The 17,674-nt window shown below is 43.6% G+C and overlaps 8 protein-coding genes across 8 annotated transcripts; 3 read left to right on the forward strand and 5 right to left on the reverse strand.

Annotated features, from left to right (window-relative positions):
* Positions 1 to 1,471: 1,471 nt before the first annotated feature.
* Positions 1,472 to 1,957, reverse strand: O0I10_005160 (uncharacterized protein; the record flags this gene model as incomplete). The annotated part of the gene is made up of 1 exon (XM_058485207.1): positions 1,472 to 1,957. One exon carries the CDS (start codon positions 1,955 to 1,957, stop codon positions 1,472 to 1,474), a length of 486 nt encoding a protein of 161 aa, XP_058344034.1.
* A 2,361-nt stretch (positions 1,958 to 4,318) lies between these two features.
* O0I10_005161 (uncharacterized protein) lies at positions 4,319 to 5,170 on the reverse strand (the record flags this gene model as incomplete). The annotated part of the gene is made up of 4 exons (XM_058485208.1): positions 4,319 to 4,566; positions 4,629 to 4,756; positions 4,829 to 4,922; positions 4,990 to 5,170. The coding sequence occupies 4 exons, from the start codon at positions 5,168 to 5,170 to the stop codon at positions 4,319 to 4,321; spliced, it is 651 nt and encodes a 216-aa protein (XP_058344035.1).
* A 725-nt stretch (positions 5,171 to 5,895) lies between these two features.
* On the reverse strand, positions 5,896 to 6,758 carry O0I10_005162 (uncharacterized protein; the record flags this gene model as incomplete). Its single annotated transcript, XM_058485209.1, has 2 exons — positions 5,896 to 6,547; positions 6,616 to 6,758. The coding sequence occupies 2 exons, from the start codon at positions 6,756 to 6,758 to the stop codon at positions 5,896 to 5,898; spliced, it is 795 nt and encodes a 264-aa protein (XP_058344036.1).
* A 2,269-nt stretch (positions 6,759 to 9,027) lies between these two features.
* Positions 9,028 to 9,357, forward strand: O0I10_005163 (uncharacterized protein; the record flags this gene model as incomplete). The annotated part of the gene is made up of 1 exon (XM_058485210.1): positions 9,028 to 9,357. The coding sequence occupies one exon, from the start codon at positions 9,028 to 9,030 to the stop codon at positions 9,355 to 9,357; it is 330 nt and encodes a 109-aa protein (XP_058344037.1).
* Positions 9,358 to 10,590: 1,233 nt separating this feature from the next.
* Positions 10,591 to 12,192, forward strand: O0I10_005164 (uncharacterized protein; the record flags this gene model as incomplete). The annotated part of the gene is made up of 6 exons (XM_058485211.1): positions 10,591 to 10,916; positions 11,070 to 11,208; positions 11,278 to 11,424; positions 11,523 to 11,844; positions 11,937 to 12,037; positions 12,112 to 12,192. The coding sequence occupies 6 exons, from the start codon at positions 10,591 to 10,593 to the stop codon at positions 12,190 to 12,192; spliced, it is 1,116 nt and encodes a 371-aa protein (XP_058344038.1).
* A 250-nt stretch (positions 12,193 to 12,442) lies between these two features.
* Positions 12,443 to 13,354, reverse strand: O0I10_005165 (uncharacterized protein; the record flags this gene model as incomplete). Its single annotated transcript, XM_058485212.1, has 1 exon — positions 12,443 to 13,354. One exon carries the CDS (start codon positions 13,352 to 13,354, stop codon positions 12,443 to 12,445), a length of 912 nt encoding a protein of 303 aa, XP_058344039.1.
* A 429-nt stretch (positions 13,355 to 13,783) lies between these two features.
* Positions 13,784 to 14,461, forward strand: O0I10_005166 (uncharacterized protein; the record flags this gene model as incomplete). Its single annotated transcript, XM_058485213.1, has 3 exons — positions 13,784 to 13,889; positions 13,954 to 14,111; positions 14,162 to 14,461. The coding sequence occupies 3 exons, from the start codon at positions 13,784 to 13,786 to the stop codon at positions 14,459 to 14,461; spliced, it is 564 nt and encodes a 187-aa protein (XP_058344040.1).
* Positions 14,462 to 14,506: 45 nt separating this feature from the next.
* Positions 14,507 to 17,373, reverse strand: O0I10_005167 (uncharacterized protein; the record flags this gene model as incomplete). The annotated part of the gene is made up of 14 exons (XM_058485214.1): positions 14,507 to 14,631; positions 14,703 to 14,936; positions 15,004 to 15,177; positions 15,244 to 15,408; positions 15,474 to 15,608; positions 15,679 to 15,807; positions 15,866 to 15,991; positions 16,071 to 16,238; positions 16,309 to 16,458; positions 16,522 to 16,659; positions 16,726 to 16,854; positions 16,918 to 17,049; positions 17,113 to 17,250; positions 17,310 to 17,373. 14 exons carry the CDS (start codon positions 17,371 to 17,373, stop codon positions 14,507 to 14,509), a joined length of 2,007 nt encoding a protein of 668 aa, XP_058344041.1.
* Between the last annotated feature and the right edge of the window lie 301 nt (positions 17,374 to 17,674).

The following is a 17,674-nucleotide window of genomic DNA, read 5'->3' on the forward strand; positions in this document are numbered from 1 at the left end:
AGCAAGCGTTTTAAGCACTATTGCTTCCCATTACTAATGCTACAGATTTATTGCTTGATCATAGATGAGATAATGATACAAAAAGTCTTCCATGAATGCTAATGAAGGAAGCTATTTGAGCTGGTGGTGATCGATTCAAGTACGGTGTAGAGTCCTCGACTATGTAGTATCAGTGGATGTATGGATGTAGTCAATGATCCTTTTCGCATGCAGTTGATGGATGAATGATGACCATGATGATGCAAACGGGAATTTATTTCTCTGGTTATTGTTCAACTCTATCGTCTATCAATAAAGAAGCGAATGGGTGCAGGTGGATGGATGTGCGATAACACTTGTTGATGCATGAGGTGCCCATAAATGTGCAGTGGATGATGATGGTTGTTGACAGGTCACACAAAGGATGGTGATTGTAGATGCGTGTAAAGAACCACCTTGACATGCGATACGCTCTTCTCTTTTCCACACATTGTATATACCCAAACCCTTCCATTCCATGTACCAATATCCATATCCATATGTCCACAAGAAGTTGTATGTATTGAAGCAAGTTGCTACACCTAAATAAAGGTGCTTCTATACGATGGCTATCTGCTGTCCACGTGGAAAAGGCTGCAAGGCATGTTGCTGCAAGTAACTTGAGACGTTGGAGTAGCAACTGCTGCTACGATTGGTTGTGGGCAGAGGAGTATGCAAGAGCGTGTGTTGTGGTCGAGTGACAAGATGTGAATGCCGTTAAAGACAATGGGGTAAAGGCCTCGCTAATGGCAACTTCTGGTACGATTGGTTGTGAACAGAGGAGCGTGCAAGAGCGTGTGTTGTGTCAAGAGACTCGTGTGTCGTAGAAGAGTGGCAAGAAGGCTGTGTACACGCCATGGACTTGCCATTCAGTCAAAGACAATCGGATCAAGGCAGCTGTAGGATTGGCATGATGCGTTGAAGCAGGACCATCACTCACTTGTGGTTGAGAGTGGGTGGGTGCAATGTAGGATACAGAGGGAAGAGAGAGAATGTGTGTGTGGATAAGGAAGCGGTGGATTTGAAGTTAACACCATTTTTATCGCTCTCATGAACATGGTTGCAGAGTAAACCAATGGCAGCTGCTATACATCACTCTCTTACACATCTTCATACCTTATCTCCACAAAATTGTTGTTGAACCCTACAAAGGAGCTGATGGAAGAGCTTGATCGCGAGGATTCTCTACACTTTGGACACCATTATGTGCTATCGATCGTTAAATCGGTCATGTGATCAAGTGGAATTATCTGGCAAGAAGACTTAATCTACAGTGCAATGCCCTTCTTGGATGGTAAGACTTTAGACAAAAGAGTTTGACTGATGATGGTTATTTGACATACGCACATATTATATGTTTGTGTCAGTGTATGTGAGAATTATAGACTTTAATACGATCGATCAAAAGGTCTGATGATGGAATAGTTTACTTCTATGAGTCGTTACCACTCCTTTAAGGACCAGCTTTAGCAGTATCGGCACCAGCAGCACCACCAGGGCCAGCTTTAGCAGTATCGGCGCCAGCAGCACCACCAGGGCCAGCTTTAGCAGCATCGGCACCAGCACCACCACCAGCACCACCAGGACCAGCTTTAGCAGCATCGGCACCAGCACCACCACCAGCACCACCAGGACCAGCTTTAGCAGCATCGGCACCAGCACCACCTTCCATCATTTTTTTTGCGGCATCAGGTCCAAAGATTTCCGCTATGGCCTTCATAGCTTCTTCTTGAGCAGCAGCATCAGCTCCAGAACCAGGACCACCAGGACCACCAGGACCACCAGGACCACCACCAGCGGCATCTGCTTTGGGTCCTTGACCAGGACCACCCTGAGCACCAACCGATTTAGGATCAGCGCCACCTTGTGCAGCAGGTTGAGCCGACACCACAGAGAGAATAGCAATTGCAGCAGCGAGAGTAGGGATGAAGAAACGCATCTTGACTAGCTTGTACTTTTTCAATAATGTAAAAGTTGGGATAATGCTACCTCCATCTTGAAATTCAACATCTTTATATAGCTTTTGCAAGTTTTGATCGTCGTCTTAGTTAAAGCACGCCTTTTTGCATGTTGTTCTCATACTCCCTCTCACTCTCTCTTGGATGAGGACGTATCCCTTTGCCAGGGACTTGCATTTTCTAGCTTCTTTTTTTTTACAGTGGTACACTGTAAGTGGATCTACACAGATGTATTTACATATTCTGTCGATAACGAAGCTAGCAGGAGGTAGGGGTATGCAACTAGAAGGATCATCATGTTTATACGTAGTATCCCATACCTTGTATGTGTACATGGATTAAGGAGACTCAACTCTGAGCTTTGTCAAATGTCTCTTTCAATCACCACCAGGTTTTGGGTGGTGATGTGCATGGCTTGATCTTTGCATTTTCCTTCATTGACCAGCGCGAGAAGTGAGATGCTATTGCTCATAATATCCACCGAACATGGTGGGCGCAACAACCCAAGAAATTTCCATTGGCATACATTGCATCTTCAAACTCTATCTTTCAATACACAGTAAAACGCCACCTTGAAAGGAGAAGACGCCATCTACGAAACTAGTCGCGTTTGCGAACAACGACATGCAGGACTCGTTAGGAGACAATGCATACTTCCCTATAACATTATGTATGTATCAGCAAAATACTTTCAAATTGCATTCGTTTCCACAATTATTACTTTCCAGACACATGGTTTTGGTGGTAGTTACTAACAATCAAGAAATGGGTTGACGTATTATTATAGGTGATGGGACTATGTCATTGAAGAAATTTGACAGCGGCGGAAAGTGACGGATCAACAACCCAATGACCCCTTCAGGGGGATGGATGTGCGTACGTACGGTATGTTTGTTGACTTTAGTTTTGGGTTTGGCAAATCATACGTAGAGATCAGCAACCAATGATGGGTATTCTCTCTTATGTTGAAGGATACAATAAACCTAAACTTCAAAATGCATTGACTCAAGCTAAACGCCATCTGCAAAAGGTAGGTTCTATGCAAGCCCTTTGTTTTGACCTTGAGTACCTGGACCTGTATGCTGTACATAACGCCATGCCAAGTTCTCTTCGCATTAGTGTTACAAACCAAAGAACGTATGTGGATTTGATATCCACAGGGTTATCCACCTTGAGCGATCGAACACAAAAGCTGGCACATAGGACAAAGCAATACGAGTTGATTGTTGTGGATAATAGTTTTCATAGTGCAATGGTATTTTCTATACTTTTCCAGCATCATTGCAGCACTGGGCGATCAACACAAAAGGAGTATCCCTATTAGGAGTAGGGTGCATGGCTGCCTCACTTGATCGATAAGCAAGGATGGTTTATACTTTGTCCAATGATTACATGTTGTGTAGAAGCCCAAGGTTTATGGACCTTGTATGTATACATATCCAATATCCCAACCGCACAGCATGAAATAGAACGGAAACATCCGCCATTGCTTTCTCTAATGACCCTCCAGACAAAATGTGCAGTTGTAGAACCCCCCTGAAGCTATTCCACATCGCTCCTTAATCCCATAACCATAAATGAAAACGTTAATCGTTGGTAGAATTGCGTGATGTCCAGTGTTCTGCTATGTCGCTAAGATTCACAGGTTGACAAAAAGGAAGCTCTGCCCAACTTTGGCGGGAACACGGTGATCTGTGTACAAGGTTACTGCTGATAGCTAACTCAAACTCGTCACATAGAAGGGTGTATTGTCGCTAGTAGGCATTTCACATTCGTTGAATACAACTGGAAATGGCGCTAAAGGAAGGCAAGTTGGTCTTAGTAACACTGTATGTGGTAGCTGTTACCAAGGCAACCCCATCTAAAACTCAACCCATTGAGAAACAGCCCAACAGAGCACATGTTTTGTATGCTGATACAACCATTTATAAGATTTGTGGCATTTTATTGACGTGTGCTGTACTATGAACATGGGGGGATAATTTCCAATGACGAGTGGTTGATAGAGAGTATGTGGATATAGGCATAGCATTGTCACGTGTTTCAAGGTACGCTGGATTGTGATTTGAACGAGCGCTCTAGTTGTATTTATGCATCATTTATTACTCCCCGAGAAAGAGAGGAAAGCTATGACGTGTGATTGCTGTCCAAGTCCAAAGAGCGAGGAGCGAGGGGAGAGAGAGAGAGATGTGCAAAAGAGGAAAGAAATGTGGCAGTGATGTGAGTGAGTGAGTGATTGTGTGTTGGAGTGGTGAATGGTGGTTGTTGTTGTGCGTATATCGTTGATTGGAGGAAGAAGAAAAAGGTGCGGTTTTTGATGGCGGCGGGTGGTATAATATAATTTAGGATATGACACCGTTGCGAATCATAATGTCCACAAGTTCTTGCAATGGCTGGATTTCCTTTTTGTCCAATAGACCAAACTCCCGGGCAAACGAGATGAAATGAGCAAATAGCGAATTGAAATGTGGTTCCTCGTTCAGCGATAGAATCTTGTCGTAGTGATGATGATAAATGTGTGCAAACAACCGAAACAATTGACCGAAAATACGCTTTACAATGGTAGGGAATTCGCGTGGAAACTCTCGTCCTGTATCATAGCAACCTATTAGAGATGGGATCCTCTCACAGATATACATGCATCCATCTTACCTCCTTTCGTGGGAAATATGGTTTCATCATTCAACATGTTTTCTATACTCGTCGCCATGTAATCGATGTATTGTGGTGCTGGTAACTTGATCTTTTTGGATTGAGCATCAGACCATGTGTATTCGACGCTATCAAGGGGGATGGATGTGATTAGCAAATGCAATCCCATCATCCCTTCTATCCATCCTATGTCAACTTACCCTGGACCTGCGGACATTGAAGGGCAGCTTTGTGCGTTGCAGAAATCAGTGATGGATGAATAGAACATGTTGATATAGTTGAAGAACTCGAAAGCTTATAGAGGCAATGTCGTCAATAAGCGAGAAAAGGACTTGGAGACTTGAAAAAGGCATCAACTTACTATTGAAAGCGAGCCACTCGTTGACGTCGACGTATTTTGGTAACTCTATAATCGTCTTGAAGTTGCCCTTGACCAGCATATGGGTTACATATGGATAACATAAGAACAATGGCTTGGATGGTAACGATGTGGTCGATTTTGTTTTGCTGGCTTGTTTTCGTTTGCTGCCGAGACTGGACATTGGAGAGGCTGTGATGAGTACAATGCGGGGTCATGCGGATGTGCTGAAGCGACGTACCCAAAGCTCAAGAAACTCATGATGCCTGATTCAGAAAGTAGATTCTAAATAGAGGTAGTAAAAAGAAAGAGGAAGAGAGATATAGGAGAGGAGAGATAAAAGAGGACCAAAGACCACACTGCAACAAAGGAAAAGGGGACCAAGAGAGTTGTTTGGCTGGCACACACTCACTCTGGAAATTCACTTGAATTCCCGACACATCGTCAAAGCACTTGTTGACATTGTTGCCTGTTGTTGGTGTCATTGTAGTTGAGAAACAAGCTTCATTATCATGCATGCGTGTATACAAGATGTTCTCATTGTCTCACTCTCTATGTATGTTGATTTGGAGATCCATTCCCTTTCGTTGTTGGCAAGATGCCTCTTCTTCTTTGCTATTGTTGATAAGAGCCATCAATGTGGAGGGATCAATCAATAAAGATTGCTTACTACCCATAAGTTGTCATTGAGACCAGAAATCATAAAGTGGCTAATGAAAGTGATAATGAATGATGAGGATGGGGTATCATTTCCCATTTTAATGATCAGAATGTGGGGTTTGATGGGGCTGGAAAGTGTGTGAGAGTGATGCTATTGATAAAATGATCGGTATTGTTGGGGGACGGAATACATGTTGTGGGGAAAAAGGGAATACAAAAGAAATGTCAAAGGTGCTAATATCTATGTTATTATTCGACATTGCCAGCGCGCGCAACACCATCGCTATACCAGACGACGACGCCGTTACGTAAATCTCGTCGCCAAATGACACCACGATATTGAAAGGTCCAAAAGCTCCAATAGCAGATCATGGATACACCAGCCATTGTGCTGACCAGCAGCAGCTTTGCAACGCTTGTGGGTTTGAGTAGATACAATAAGGCGAAACCATCCATACGAGCAAGAGCAATATACAACAAGCCCCATGCACTTCCAGCGCCCATGAGAGACCAGATCCGATATGCCAATAACTGGTAACCACCTTGTTCTTCCAAACGGCTTACGAATTCCCATAGTATGATTCCCCATGCATTGCGTCGTTCGAGCATCAAGAGCCAAAATAAGCTGATGGTCGGATCAAGTGTCAATCTCTCGCTGAAAACAAGTATGCCTAGCAACCATCCAGTCCAATACAATGATGTCCCATACACCACACATAATCGCTCCAGATCAGGTCGTTGCAACATATGAGCTGTCAAGTGCGTAACGTGGAAACTGAGATGGAACAGGACAAAAAAGGGTGGGAATGTGTGCGCCCATGCAAGTGTCGTTAAGCTGTAGAGCGATAAGATGATGATGGATGATGTCAATGCAAGCGTGATAGGTGTGTATGAGATGCGACTATTTACATACAACGAATGTTATGAGCACGTGTGTACTATATAAAAGAGAACAGGCCACCTACTTACATAATGTGAGTGTCGTGAACAATAGGGCATGGCTCGTCCTGATGCTCAGTTGAAGAGGAGAACGATGGCTTCTCATCGGAATGATAACCTTCGTCTGACATGGAGGTCGAGGTTGATCTGGATTCATACGTCGAAAAGGACATTGGCGTGTCTGCCATGCAAAGGCATTCGTAATAAATGGGAGAAAGAGAAAGAGAGAGAAAGAAGAGCGTCCGAGACAAAAGGAATTTTCGACAAGCACGTGAAGAGAAGATTCACATGAAAATGGAAAGGGGGGCGATGGAGATTACACACACACACACACACACAAAAGAGAGATCTGCTCTTTGACTGGCTAATGAAGTCGCATGTGCATGCATCTGTTCTCGTCATCATTCTCTATTGTCATATTCCTGGGGTAGGATTGGGCTTCCTTTTCAACATGTGCCACTGTCAAAAAAGTGGGTGGGGCTAAGATTAAAAGACCCGTGGGTGATTGTAGCATGAAATCATCATCTATGCCCATTTCAGATGGGTGTCACAGGAGTGCAACGCCTCTTTTTATGCTTATATGGATGCTCTTTATTCTTCCCGTAGTATATCGCTGACAACAAATGTATAAAGTGCTATGCCCAATCAATTGCCTTTTTCGTCCCTCGCCCGCATGCAATTCATTGTTGATGCCCGACATTGACTATAACATGCTAGAAAATGTTGTCAATAGCTTACTAGCACTATTATGCTTCTCCCCTCCTTCATAACACGTACTCAAAGGAAAGACTTGTCTTGCTAATAAACAGCAGGTATTGGATAGCGATGATGATGATCATCATGGTGGATCATTTTGTGACCTTGGAAACATGGCAACGAGCAACGACATTGCCAGGGCAATTAGTGGGCGGTCATTCTAAAATGATTATTCCACTAGCAAGAGGCAGCTACGACTAACCCAAATGCTCCAGACAGCAACATGGTCATTTGATGCTCATTAACGTATATAATATAGGGTTAAAGGTATCCTTGTAACTCCACCCTATGACGACGACGTCCATCGATTACATCATTTGCCATCTTCATCAACAACCCTTTGTCCTTGTTACCAGAAGCCTGGATCTCTTGTTGTTGGTCTTACAGCAACGTGGATTGTAGGATGATATCATGAATGCGAATCTTAAAGTTATTGGTAATGAAAAAGTAATGAGGGGAAATGGTGTGATAAACCAAGTCGTGTTGATCAATTGAGTATCCTGTTATAACAGCCATAAGAGCAAAATCAGGGAGGCAGGTGCTAATGATTGCAAATAACGAAGCTGTCGCTTGGCATTTTGCCTAAGGTGAACAATGGCCATTGTCTGGACTATTCCAATTGGCTGACCTTGTACTATTGTATCGTCAGCCATAATGAGTTTCCCAAAGAGGGGTGCTGCTCTTCATGCTGCATGCACGAATTTGACGTGAGCTTAGCAATGATGATGAATGGAAAGGGAAAATGGGCCTTTCTGATCTTCTTCAACATGGGTTTGTAATTTGACTTGTGCGAGTCTTTTCCTTTCAAGGTTAAAAAAACACAACCCATCCCGAACCGATATTCCCCACCCATATCCGGTTTGGCGTATAGGGCCTCATCATCAGCAAGAATACGTATGCCGACGTTGATGATGATTCATTCCGACAATTTTCTGAAACCGAGCCATTCAAAGAAGGGTATCATAGGATGGTCCTCCGCCAAAGAAGAGGTGCGTAATATGACACGCTTAAGAAAAAGAGAGAGTGTGTATCATAAATCAACCCCTGAAGGATGTGGGACTAAGGAATGCGCATCCCTGTCAATCTATAAAAGTTTAATAAAGCTAATGCACGGATGGCTTGTCGTTGCTATAATGCAAGCTGTATATTATTGCTATTGTGTCCTGCTGCTGTATTGGTACCCCTTCCATTACGCTCACATACGCTTGCACATAAACATGTGGTTTCTCCGCTCTATGGGCTGATAAGAGCAAAACCAAGAACAAGGAACAATAGGCACACACACACCGATGATCGGGGGTTGCGGAAGATGATGCCGATTGGCGTTATTTAATTACATGTGCTTTTTAACGCACACACACAGCGGCGCGATGATTTGTTTGTTGGGGCCCATTGTTGTTACACGTGGGCGGACTGGCCATATGTATGCCAAAAGTGATATGAGGAAGATCGCTTTGAAGGAGAGCGAAAAAAAAGGCGATCAACTAACAGTGTTGGGCACCCGTGCCCGATCCACATTGTTTGATCGAGTATATAAGCAACGGCAAACTTTTCGTAAAAGTTGTCTTTATCATTCCTTATCCATCCACTTTTTTTGTTGTACATACCACCACTTCCATCTCGTTTCTATTATACATAAGCATCATCATGCGTTCCTTTGTTTCCTTTATTGCTCTCTTTTATACTATGGTCACCATCATGGTGGCAAATGCATTGCCTATCCAGAAGCGGGAATCTGGAGCCCTTACATTTTACACACCAGGCCTTGGATCCTGTGGCAAGACTAGTAGTGAAAGCGATATGGTGGCTGCAATGAGTTCTTCTGTTATGAGCTCAGGCGATAAATGTGGCAAGAAGGTCTCTATCACGTACAAGGGTAAAGACGTTACCGTAACCGCCCTCGACACTTGCCCATCATGTGGTTCTGGTGATATCGATTTGAGCCCTAGCGCCTTCTCAAAATTGGCCGACTTGGATCAAGGTCGTCTTCAAGGTGCAAGCTGGAGTTGGTCATAGATAGTATCATCACCATTCACTGTCGGCAACATGCTTACTTGTATGTTGTAGTGTAAAAAAAGTTGCCTGTATCTCTTCTTGGCAGCAACAACCCACCCCCTTCTTTTTTAGTGTATAGCAAAAAAAATGTACCAATACATGTATTTACAATGGCTGGACCATCACACCATCATCATCATCATCATTATGCGTTGTGAAATGACCGCTAGATCAGGTTTATGGTGGGTGTATGCAGGTAAATTGAGGAGTAGGGGGATACATAAACAAATGCAAAGAGGGTCGTGTGGTAAGGTTTAACCCGCAGGATGATGCATCAGTAGTAGTAGTAGTAGTAGTAGTAGTAGTAGTAGTAGTAATAGAAGTGACCATTGACCTATACATCACTATGCATCAAGTACATTGGTTGTCATGACGATGGATCGATATCCATGATACGCGTGAGTGTGTCTCATTTGTAAATGAGGTGTGGGAAACTCCGGTTGAAAAATGTTAGGGCACGTGGAGAAGGATCCTTTTCTGTTCCTGCATCTTGCGGTTTGCTCTTTTTTGGTGATAGCCGATCAGCCACCTTTTTGTCGTTGTCGTGGCTGAATCACCTTTCTTTATTCATTTCAACTTTGTTACTGAAAGGGATGTCACCCAAGAAGGGGGGCCATGAAAAGAAGTCCAAGATGTACGGAATCATAGCTCCCTACGGGGTGTGTGTGTATGTGTGTGCGGGGCCCTTTTGCCTTGATAATGGGGGCTATGTGCGTGCACTTTTATGATACACAAGCAGAGGTTGGTATCAGCAGTAGTAGTGCATATGATGGTATGTAGGGTGAGAATACTGATATAAGAGTGATAATGGGTGGTTTAGGAGAGCTGGGGTTGTGGAGAAAAGTAAAAGAGAGAAAAGAGCTGTGTATCAGCCAACCCTCTTTCAGGAGACATGTGAAATGGATCTGATGGAGAAAGCGTGGATATGGGAGACGATCGGAACGAATCCAGCACGCAGCATGTGTATGAAAGAACACATAAGGCTTCTGTCTCGGCATCCGCTGGCTGATGTGGGGGTTACTTTTTTATCTTTGGGCATGGTAATTGATCGGTGAGTTACAAAACCAAGAGCATAACCTTTTACTTTTTTCTTCCCTCTTTCTTTTTTTCTTTCTTTCTTTACTTGTCATCTTTTATCTCACGCACACACATACACACGACACTCCTTTCTTCTTCGTATACAACAACAACGCCATGCATCATCACCTGCGACGACATTCTCAATCAGTAGCACTGTCAACGTCGCTTGCAAACGCTCTTACTACTCCACACACTCGCACACGATCACATTCTACATCCACATGCACAGCTAACAGCATTGCCACGCAACTCTTTGCCTCGGTCAACTCGAAGATCAAGGAGATTGAGGATGCTGACTCGACTGGTTTCTTGCGATACATGGATGATCAGGTGCATGAGACCTGGGACAGTGCCAAGGCAGCTGTTGTAGGTGCACAGCGTTTACTGCAATTTCATGAGCTTCCCAAAGAGTGGCAGGAAAACGAATATGTCTTGTCAGGGTGAGTACACACATACATGCAGCATACATGTTTTTATATATCAATCCCCAAAAAACATGATGATCGTTACACCACAATGTCTTCCCTACACCCCCCAAAATTTTCATTCCCCCCAAAATCAAATATGTCGCTCATCCATTTGCTGTTATACAGATACCGCTTCTGCAAAGGCACTCGTGGTTGCTTGATGTCTATCTTTAAGATCCACAACGAGACAATGAACATTTGGAGCCATCTACTCGGCTTTGTATTTTTTGCTATTCTCACATGTCTCACCTTTGTTTCATTCAATGTGAGTGTTTGTGGGGGCTGAATTTTATATAAATGGGTATTGACATTGCCATGTTTGGCCTATGTATAGCGCCATTTTCCTGAAGCCACGCTCCATGATCGCATTGTGTTCATGACCTTTTGCTTGGCAGCCCTTAAATGTTTATTTTGTTCATCCGTCTATCATACATTTATCTGTCATTCGCGCCATACTATCAAGTCTTTCACCGCCACCTTGGTAAGTCTTCTTCTCTCCTTGAACATAGAAGGGGGGTTGAGCAAAAAAGGAGCAATGTCACTGACAACGCTTTGCTTGCTTCTTCCATGTACGTGTAGGATTACATTGGCATCGCTATCCTCATTACGGCATCTGTACTCGTCACTGAATACTATGGCTTTTACTGTCACCCGGTACCAAAGATGCGCTACATGATCTTCACCACGGTGGTTGGTAGTGCTGGTGTCATTATGCCCTTCTTCAAGCTGTGGGATACCAAGGAATATCGCATGTTGCGTATCACTGTGTTCTTGTCAATGGCGTTTTCCAGCGTTGTACCTGTGCTCCACCTCATTACCAAAAATGGATTCTTTTCAACAATGTCCTTTTTCCAAGAAGCTGCCATTAGTGTTGCCATGTATCTCTTGGGTGTTGTTGTCTGTAAGTGTACTTTTGGGGGAGGTGGTTGGGGGGTAGGGTTGTCAGGGAGGTGGAAAAGGGTACATTTGCATTAACACACACACACATTATAGACATCAACCGGTTTCCGGAAAAGTTCTATCCTGGCCGATTCGATTTTGCAGGCATGACAAGCCATGCCATCTGGCACATTTTCGTGTGTCTTGGTATCTATGTAAGTCATCATTGTTGATCAGCTGGGGTTATTTGGTGTTGTTGCTGATCAAATCACATGCACACACATACTAGTTTCACTACTTAGCATCAATGCACTTTTTCGATCAACGGTATTCTTACGGGTGCAGTGGATGCATGATTGCACAAGCATAATCAAACCTCCCATTCTTCTTTACGAGTACGAGTAATTTATACCACACACAAGAAGCACAATTACATCTCTCGTCATTTTCCTCTACTACTACCTCCTCCTCAAAAAAGAGTGCATTGTATACTCCAAAACAAACATTCCCCAATCCATCTTTCCCCCCCCTTCATAATACCATCCTGAACAATAATAAAAAAACGCAATAAACAATGATGACATGGAAGAGATGTATTATCAATGACGAAAAGGAATGAGCTATGATGAAGTTGGTATCCTATTATTCTGCGATGCTGATGATGATGCATTGGAGAAAGCCATGTTGCGTTCAATAAGATGATCGACTTGATCAAGGAAGAGCTGGATATCTTTGAAATAACCAGGGCCGATGATGGCAGAGGATGCTGGATTGTTGGCTTGTTTTGAACAAGTGGAAGTATAAGTCTCTTCATGAAGCTCAAAGCCTGGGGTATCAGGTTGAATGCCGAGATCTTGCAACCAAACACATGCTCTTGCTTTGCTAGGTGAATGCGGGAAAAATAACGAGTCTGGTAAGGTCAAATGTAATGTGGTCTTGTGCATGATTTGCACTCGTAGCGCCTTGTCGTGTCGTCTCAAGTGCGTGAGTACCACCGTGATCCTTTGCATGTGCTCTTGGTATTGTCGAGCCATTCTTTGAATCGTTTGCACAAGCTCATCGTCATCATCCATCATCGTACGGTTGCTTGTCGATAAACATTGAAGGATCGCTCTTCCATCCAATACCATCGTCAAAGTCACTCGAACAGCTCGCTTAAATGATACAGGTCGTCGTACCAAAAGTCCCGGGCGTTGTGCAGGTGTACTCTGTATGAGCAGATTCGACATGCCACGCTCCACTTGATCAGTGTCATTGTCACCGTCATGCGATGAACGTCTTCTCCAAAAGAGCGATACAGGTGTTGTGGAAGATGTTGTTGTTGTTGTTGTTGCAGCTGAAGAAGAAGAAGACGAGGAAGAAGTTGTTGTTGTTGTTGTCGTGGTTGTGGTGGAAGAAGGAGTAGCATTAGATGAAGTAGTGATTTTGCGGCCTTTTGTTACACATGATGATGTTGATGACCATACTCGACGAGATAAAGTGGGCCTTCGTGCACAACAAAATGAGGGTGAAAGTAAGAATGTAGCAAGCATAAAAAGAAAAGGGAAAAGAAAAAAGGATAATTATCGTTCTATCAGCAGGCGATATGATAAGAATTAGTGTGTGTGCGTGTGTGGTGTGGTGTGCTGTACCAGCGTGTCTGAAACCTGTAAACCAATCAAAGCATTGGGTCATGCAAAAGGGATGATTCCCAATTCTCACGCGAGCTTTCATCCCACCAACCCCATCGCATCTAAAAGATACGTAATGATACCATAAATGTTGATTACGTTCCAACTACTAGACTTTCAACCAACCCAAGTTATGCTTCAAGGAATGATCATTCTTTTTTAATAACATGTATATATAAAAGACAAAAGACATTTCCCCCTCCTTCTCCCCCTTTGCTTCATTGTCCGTGCAAGTCTACTACTATTACTACTACTGCTTGCGTGTGAAATAACCTCGTTCTTTTAGCCATCATGATTTTTATCTTTTTGTTTGCTGTTGTCTTTTCACCCCTTGCTTTTGCATTGAGCCACGCTGTCATCCGTGAAGGCTTAGAAAAGGGTCATTTGTTCCCAGAGGGTAATAATTATAAATACTCATCATGATGCTGTTTTCGGCTTACATTGTCCTACCCTATTACCAGTGTTTGATGCATTTGAGCCACAAAGTGAATTGCGTATCACCTATCATATGACCAGGATGCTGCAAATGGGTACCACCATCGAAGCTCAGGAGGTGGAACAGCAACCCCATGTTTGGTTTTCAAAGACAAACGACGTCTCTCAGTATTCGTTGGTTTTGGTAGGAGGTTATGCATAGGTGGTCATTGTCTTTTACTAACAATGACATAGATGGATCCTGATAATGAGGAGAATGGTCCTTATTTGCATTGGCTCGTTACGAACATTGATGGTCAACGTCCTGCTACCGATGTTTCAAACGAAGATCCACTCTTTCAGTATATCCCTTACACAGCTCCCACAGCAAACGATAATCCTCATCGCTACGTATTTGCTCTTCTCGAACAATCCCAGCAAAACCAAACAATGACACCTGAAAATCCCCGTCTTGATCGTGCAGCATTCGACATCAACAAGTTTGCAAAGGACAACAACATGAAGATCGTCACTGCTCTCTATATGCTCTTATAAACAGCTTTTACTCTTGACAAATAAATAAATATATACTATGTGCTCCTACGAGTTGAGGGTAGCCACCACTTTTTGAGCTGCAGTCCCCACCATATCAGGTCGTTGAGCTGCTTGTTCCAAGGTTGTGAAAGAGCTCATTTTGATCTTGTCGATGGCAGCTTGATATTCAACTGTGGTATTACGTCCATATGAGTGGGTATTCATCCTTGTATATCCCCAACATTCCAAGAATCCAACTTACCGCCTTTGGCTGCTTCCACAATCTTCTCTAAAAGCACACACACATTCCATTGCATCTCAGGAGGAATGGGTCGGCTGTTGTTGCCGTCATTTGTTGTCATCATCATGCCTGTGATCACTTCAAGGAACGAACGGGTCTCTGGTTTGGGTTGTTGTTCCTGTTCCTGCTCCTGCTCCTCGTCATTAGGCTGCACTTCAGGTAAGGGTGGTGCCTCAGCAATAATTAAAGATAACACTATAGCAAGGAAAATGCACATTAGTAATCGGGGGAAATCACAAATACACGATGAAGATGTACGTACCATTGATCATATCTTGGGAATCCTCCATTTGCCATGCAGCAAGAATAGACGACAGGGCAATAACACCATCATTCTTTAATACAGGGAAATTGGATGTGCGAGTCATTTCAACAATGGGCTGGACCACTCTTTGATCGAGAAGCTTCTTTCTTAAAGAGGACGATCCTTCGTTGCCTGTGCATAATCAAAAAAACCATATCAGTACATGTACTCATGTGCTCTCCTTGATCATGTTATTACCTTGATGGAGCCACACAGACTTGATCAAATTGGTCAAAATTCTTGTTGCTTCACTCTTGGCTGCTACATCATCAAAACGATCCAAACATGCGAGAACGAGCTCCAATGGGGTCTTGCTTTCATCTCCTGCAACAGCACCGCTAATGACCTCTTTAGAGTTGGTATCTAAATTTCACATTTAGCCTGTGTGTGAATGGTTGACAACTGAAACAAACATTCCAGGTACTCACATTCGTTGGCACAAAGCAACTTGATGATGCCAATGGTAAGGAATTGATTGCGTTTGAGCATGTCGTTGGTGGTCTCTAGTAACGGTGCAATTGTGGGGATAACATTTGCTTCACCAATGATCGACCTGTTCTCCTCTAAAAGAAAAAATGGGTATCAAAACGAATGCCCAAACCACATCCAACAGCAATAGAGGTATACACATACTGGCAAGGCATAGGTGCTTAAGACAACCCAAAATAGCGTATCTGAAAGTTGCCTTGTCCGTCAAGTTGAATGCTTCCAATAAAGCTTGATGCAGATGATGTCGTTTGACGAGTTCGATACAGATTTCATCTATACACACAAATTTAAGTGGCCACGCTAAAAAAGGAATGCCATATGACGCACGCACCTGATCGTGCAAGATTGCCCAATGCATAGACTCCTGTTTGTGCCAAAACTTCCGATTTCGAGCGTGCCCAACCAATGAATCGTCCAAGTAGGTGATCATTCTTGTATAACTCATTCATCTTGCTGTCTTGAATCATCCAAACAACCCCACCCCCAAAAAAGACAATGAGCTATATTTTCCCAGGTACCATTTCCAGAGTACTCACCGCTTGAGATAGCACACACCACGCACTTGGTAACGGTTGTCATGATTTCTTCAAACTGCTTCTTTTCCTCTTCGTCGTTCTCCTCTTCATCCGGTAATTCAGCATGTTCAACAAAATCAAGGAGCATGATAAAGTTGCCGGAATCCACAACTGCATTTTGTGCGGCCTCTATCATAGTATACAACCTTCATCAATATACAAACATGTCCAATAGAGTGTTGTTGTTGTACATCATTACCATCTTCAGCCACAGCCTGGAGTAAAACATCCACGAGAGATCCGAGCAAATCCAAATTTGTAAATTGATCCACCTGCCATTCGTACTTGATCAAGTCCAAAAGACGCTCAATGGCATCATTGCATGATACAAACTTTGCACGTGCGGTATCTATGATATGCCCACATTGAATACCCCATCGTCCTTACCAAACACACATACACACATACATACCTTCATGCATCAAGTTGTCCAAGGCACGTGCTGCCAATAGGACGGTGACAAGTTCGCCATGGTCGAGTCGAGCAGGCTTCAACAATTTGGAAAGGTATTCGATACCATCACTGCTGCCAATGGTTTTTTGGATCGGCTCTAGACGACAGTAACCATGTTAAGCCCCAAGTTGCATACATCCATTTCCCCTCCCCTTCCACGTACCATAATCCACACTGCTATTCAAGCAAAAACCACATGCCACCTTGGTCAATTCATGATTTTGATGTTCTTGGAGAAAGGGAATGACCATATCCACCACACCACCTTCATGTACACGCTTTCGATTGTCGTCTAAAAACCTACGCTATCAGACACATCATGTTGATCCATCCTTCCCTCCCTCCCTCGACATACCGTAATCGATGCATGCATTACCAAGCACACGTAAGGCTTGTACTTTGAAGGTATCATTCTCCTCAGCGAGTTGCAATAAACGAGTAACATGCGTGATGCCACCGGTTTCACCGAAAGATGCACGTGTCGATTCTGCAATACAAACACCATAAACGCCATGTTCTTTTTCTCGCGTGACAACATTCTTTCAAATACCTGAGACGAGTGTGCCTGCCACCGTTTGTGCCAATCGTGTTGCCTGTTCCCATAATGCACCATTGTCCTTGGATTGCGCAATGGACTCCACAAGATGACCAAATGTCTCGGAAACGCTGGCCATGTTGCCTTGTAGATCTGTTCGTTTCCTGCATGTGAGTTGTTTCCAATCGTTGGCTGCAACAAGGGGTACTCACTGTCACTAATGATTAGGGACTCGACTGTTTGTGTGAGCTTGTCCACTCTTGATGTGTCTGCCATTGTGGTAAGAGAGCAAGGTCGGAGGGGAGGGGGAGTGGTGGTGGATGATGCAAAGGATCATTATCAACGAGAGTTTCTGCAAGTCATCTCACTGGCAGTCGGCAAATCAAATAGACGACGACAAGGATCCTCTTCATATGTATGTGGGCGCACACACACACACACACACACACACACGTACACATACACACGCCATTTGATGTATGTTGTATATTTCAAGCATTGGGAGCCTTGGGAACTGGACTACTACACACACAAGAAAATGATTCCGAGCGACAACATTTCAATCCAAGCATGCTCT

The sequence above is a fragment of the Lichtheimia ornata genome (genome assembly GCF_029851405.1).
Source record: "Lichtheimia ornata isolate CBS 291.66 chromosome Unknown scaffold00020, whole genome shotgun sequence".
Lineage (NCBI taxonomy): Eukaryota > Fungi > Mucoromycota > Mucoromycetes > Mucorales > Lichtheimiaceae > Lichtheimia > Lichtheimia ornata.